This window comes from Syzygium oleosum, unplaced genomic scaffold (assembly GCF_021117445.2).
Source record: "Syzygium oleosum isolate NSW1041296 unplaced genomic scaffold, Sole_v2.1 Sole_v2.03, whole genome shotgun sequence".
Classification (NCBI taxonomy): Eukaryota; Viridiplantae; Streptophyta; class Magnoliopsida; order Myrtales; family Myrtaceae; genus Syzygium; species Syzygium oleosum.
In genome coordinates this window covers 11,910,418-11,915,203 of record NW_026607487.1, presented here as the reverse complement: position 1 = coordinate 11,915,203, position 4,786 = coordinate 11,910,418, and the positions used below count along the sequence as shown (strand labels likewise).

Below are 4,786 nucleotides of genomic sequence, written 5' to 3'. Positions count from 1 at the left end.
GACTCATGTGTGTGTCGGAAGTTGAAAGATGTGACCATGTGTAGAGATTGAGATTGGAATAGGTTGGAATATTATTATGGATGCATGTGTACGAAATTGGTTGTATCTTGGAGTGCATATGCATTGAGAAGTTGGTTATGTTATTGCGATCCAACTAACGTGCAGGGTTATATATGCATTGAGATAAGGCTAGAGAGTGCCTTTGAATGTTATTGCATGCTGATTGAATGTGTTGGGGGTTATTCTATTTGTCTGGAGGTACGCGTTAGCCTAGGTGGGGTTTAGGGTGCTTGCTTATTGAGACTCGTTCTCATGGTTATTATATAACCATTTCAGACCCCCGACCCCAATCATAAATGGTCAGTCACATCGTTTTGAGATCTCGAGGAAGAGCCGATGGAGCAAGACCCTGAACAAGAGCCCATGGAGTTGGTAGACCCTTTTTGTATAGCTAGGCTAGCCTACCCAACCATTTGTTCCTTTTTGATGATGGTGGTTTTAACTCTAGTGGCCTTTTGTATGTAAGGTTAGATTTTGTAAGTACATGCTGTTGAATGAAGTATGTGGTTGATTTGTTCAAGCGTTTTCCTACTACCCTTTGTCTTAATCTTGTCTGGATGCTTTTAATCGTTTTCGCTTGCGCTTTATGGTTTGATGTTCGTTTGGGTCGGCGACGAGTCCTGGGACGTCGCATTCGAAATACGACCACGGAGGGATGTCACGGGCCCGGTGGGGTCCGGGGCGTGACAAAGAGCATCTCCAGATATGACTCGTGGATGAAGGGCCGAGAGTTGAAGAGTTCATAACCAAGTCAAGCGCAATGCCACAACCTTTGGAGAAGCCAAAGGTAGAGTTGGAGTGTCCTACACCAACTCAACATGAGATGTCGATCCATGAGCTCTTTCCGAAAGCGGAGAACTTGCTAGACAACGAGATAGCCAAACCAAAAAAGGAGTTCCTTGTGGAACAAGTTGGGATTCAAGAGCCGTGTAGCCGACAAGTTGAGAAGCCAAAGACGAAGCGGCATCGAAAATAGAAGAATCGCCAATGTCCAAAGAAACAACGATCCAAGAGAAGGATGCGGTTAGGCAAGCCAGACACACCGAGTTGAGAGCATAGAGGATGTCGTTCGGATGGGTGGGGGAGAGTGTCACGGTCTCGAGGTTTCCCAAGAACAAAGGACTTGTGTACAATCCAAGAAGATGGGACAAATCTCTTAGGGTTTCTTGAGTCTAAAAAATATTCCTAGGGACGGGCGATGTATTCAATGTACCGTATTTTAGAGCATTCTAGTCATAACTGTTGGTAATTGGTCAATGAGGAGATGGAATCTCCACCATTAGATTTCGAGGAAATCTACGTTTCTAATGGGAGGGACTATTGTATAAATAGGGATGGCCTCCTCGTCATTTGTATTAATCCTATACTTAAGTAATATAAAACATTCTCTCCCAAAACTTCTCTCTCTAAGCACGTTCTCTCTTTTCGATTCGGGTGAGTGAGGAATCGATCCTTGGAAAAATGCTTAGCTTAGGCAGCCCAACGATAAAAAAGAACATAAGTTGCTGCACGGTCTCGATCTCAAGCATCGGCTCGTGATACTTGCTTGCTCCAGTTGCTTTTGCTCCTATCACCACCTTTACCTCCGACCTCGTCAAGTCCATTGATTTTGTGTCGCCATGACCACGCATATTTCTCTCTTTTGATTGACCTTTGACATGGTATTTTCGTTTTTAGTGTTTTCACGGCATTCATGGTAATCAAGAATACACCCCGATTGAGTGTTCCGTTATGTATGCATTCATATCGACTTAGCTTGATCAAATCGCCCTCGATACTATTTGTGACTTAAACTCCGCGTGAGCTTGATTTATCGTCCGATCTCATGATATTTTAGACTCGAAGTATTTCAATCAAAATGAAAGTATAGACCTTACTGAATGGTCATTTGAACCGGATAAGATGGAAAACCGATCCATACCATACTCTGGACAAGAAATTACCTTGGAAAGGCCACATTGATCTTGTTAAAGACTGGTTTAACCGAGATCGACAGTACATTCTTCTACCCTGCTCTAAATGGGCATACCTCAACCAACTACAGAAGAGTAACACATCGGAGCTGAACCCGAAAGCTACCCAAGAAGGTCCACAACATTTATTTCAGTACCCAGTCCATCAATCATGCCGCACCGCACAATCGGACCTCTAAGACGAGCGAACAAGAAACTGCTTTCCCTGATTTACTGGGGAGGAGGAGCTTTGAACTTGGCCATGATCAACTTGGCGAACTCCGCGAGCTTCTCCGTCTCTGGCATCACCCCCTTCACCGCGTCGTCAGCACAGAACCTCTCGGCCCATTTGGCCAGCCCTGGGACCTTGGCCTCGTCGAGCAGCTTCAAGCCATGCGTCTTCTCCGTCACCCTCAGCCACCCGAGGAAGCACCCGAGCGCGATGTCGAGGAAGCCGATGGTGTCCCCGCCAAAGAAGGGCTTGCCCTTGCTGATCTTGCCGAACGCGTCCTCCAGCAGAAATAGGCCTTCCACGACTTGGTCGATCGCGGCCTTCTTCGCCTCCTCCCCTTGCGCTCTCGCGATGCCGGTCATGGACGGGAACCACTGTGGGCGATATTGGCAATTGCGTGTCGTTAACAACATATGGTATACTAACATTGTTGTACAAAGTTAATATACTAGAAATATAGCGATGAAATTGATTTAATCTGTTAGATGTCAGCTCATACCACTCCACGCTCTATTCTATACATACATCAATCTTAATATGACTTCGGTAGAAAAGGTCAATGTTAATTTTGGTAACCCTTTTTATTCTATTAGTAGATCAGACTTTTCATTTCACGATTGTTCATGTAAAAAATATTTTACACTAGTAGTCTGCCTGAAACATATTTATCTTAATAAACCTACTACTTCTTCAAACTGTAAAAGCCCATAAAGAGAAATAATCAATGGTAGACATTCATGTGGTCTATGTACTTGACTCCTTCATTTAAAGGATTAATATCACGAAAAACCCTCAACTGATATATTTATGATAAATTTATCCAAAACTAATTTTTTGATCGCAAAGAACCTCAAACTAGTACGCCCGTGATAAATTTATCCTACGTTAATTTTCGTTAATTTTTTCCTCAAATTTTTTAGTTGGATGACACATGGCAGTTGATGAGTATACCAGTTTGAGGTTTTACCCACCTTTTATCATAGGTATATCGGTCTGTGATTTTCGTGGTATTAATCCAATTTAATGAAGGGTAAATTTAGCTGGGGTTTTTGGTAATCAAAAAATTAATTTTGAATAAATTTATCAGAAATATATCAGTGTGGAGTTTTTCGTAATATTAACCCTAATTTAAATGCATAAATACAAAGTATCTTATAAGAGAAATGTTACAATAATAGGTTTAGTCCATAGTCGCTTTCGCCAATCAACTTCAAATAAGGCATTTAACCTACTTTATCTCACGATTCGACGGTCCAAATCCAATCATCAACCCTAGTTTTCGGAGCATTGGGAAATAAAGTTGACCCCGACCCCTATAAAGATCACATCAGCAAATACATCACATGCACGAGAACCAGGATAACCACGATTGATCGAGCAACTAGCGTGGTGAACAGGATAGACAAGACAGATCCGGTTCACAGCATGAAAACTGAAGAAGTGGGTAATTCTTGACACGACGTTAAACATGATTTCTAAGACTAGGCACGAGTAGTAGTAACTCTACGATCAACAAAGACATAGGACAGGAGGCTACCAACAAATTTATAAGCTCAACTGCAACCACTGAAAATGCATATCATGCTCATCATCGGATCAGCAACAGATCAGCAACAAATAAAGAATAGGAAAGAGGCCAAGGTATCGAAGGCGGGAGTGGGATACCTTCTCGTCGATGTAGGCGGCCCAGAAGCGGGCAGTGGCGCGATCATAGGGATCGGAGGGGAGGATGGAAGGGCCGGTGGAGGGCCAGGTCTCGTCGATGTACTGGACGATGATGAGGGACTCACAGACCGGGCGGTCGGCGTGGAGGAAGACGGGGATCTTCTTGTGGACTGGGTTGGACCGGAGGAGGAGCTCGCTCTTGGCGCCGAACTTCTCCTCCAGGAGCTCGTACTCCACCCCCTTCAGGTTCAGCGCGATCCGCGGCCTCATCACGAACGGGCTCGGCCAGCCCCCGATCACCTTCACCTCCCCGGCCTTCGCCATTTCAACGGTAATGCTTGCGCAGAGAGAGAGAGAGAGAGAGAGAGAGATCACGCTGAGCAAGCGAGTTATGTTTGGTACCGAAGGAGAGATACTACAGAGTTACTTCAGCATATTGGGTGGCTATAAATAAAAGGAGTGAGAGAGGGAGAGACAGAGTCTTGGTCTTTGGAAATATCTTCGGCAGGCTAAGTGTGAAACGAGGAGGTGCGAATGATTGGGGGGGGGGGGGGGTGACGATGAATGCAATGTCGAGACTTAGGGGCTATACGTAGATTAGCACTTATGTAATGTCGTTGTGTGAACCAAGTAGACACAGGCGGGTCTCCAACTTCATGGCGGAGCGTTAGGATGTGCATGGAATCCATTCTGGAGTAGAAATTCTGCTCTAGAATGAATTCCGGAACATAAATGCTTTTGTTAAAAAATTTTCGGAATGCATTGTGGAGCAATTTTTGCATTCTGGAATAAAAATGGGTTTGTTTAAAATACTTGATTCCAGAATGCATTTTTTATTCCAGAATGAGTTTTTGGCAAGAAAAAGAGAAGTTACTTT

At 44.1% G+C, this 4,786-nt stretch overlaps 1 protein-coding gene across 1 annotated transcript; it reads right to left on the bottom strand.

The window, feature by feature from the left end:
• Nucleotides 1–1,960: 1,960 nt before the first annotated feature.
• Nucleotides 1,961–4,361, bottom strand: LOC130134394 (glutathione S-transferase U17-like). Its single transcript, XM_030592244.2, has 2 exons — nt 3,910–4,361; nt 1,961–2,618 (listed from the first exon to the last, which is right to left on the bottom strand). Exons 1-2 carry the CDS (start codon nt 4,231–4,233, stop codon nt 2,244–2,246), a joined length of 699 nt encoding a protein of 232 aa, XP_030448104.1. The 5' UTR covers nt 4,234–4,361; the 3' UTR covers nt 1,961–2,243.
• Nucleotides 4,362–4,786: the final 425 nt, after the last annotated feature.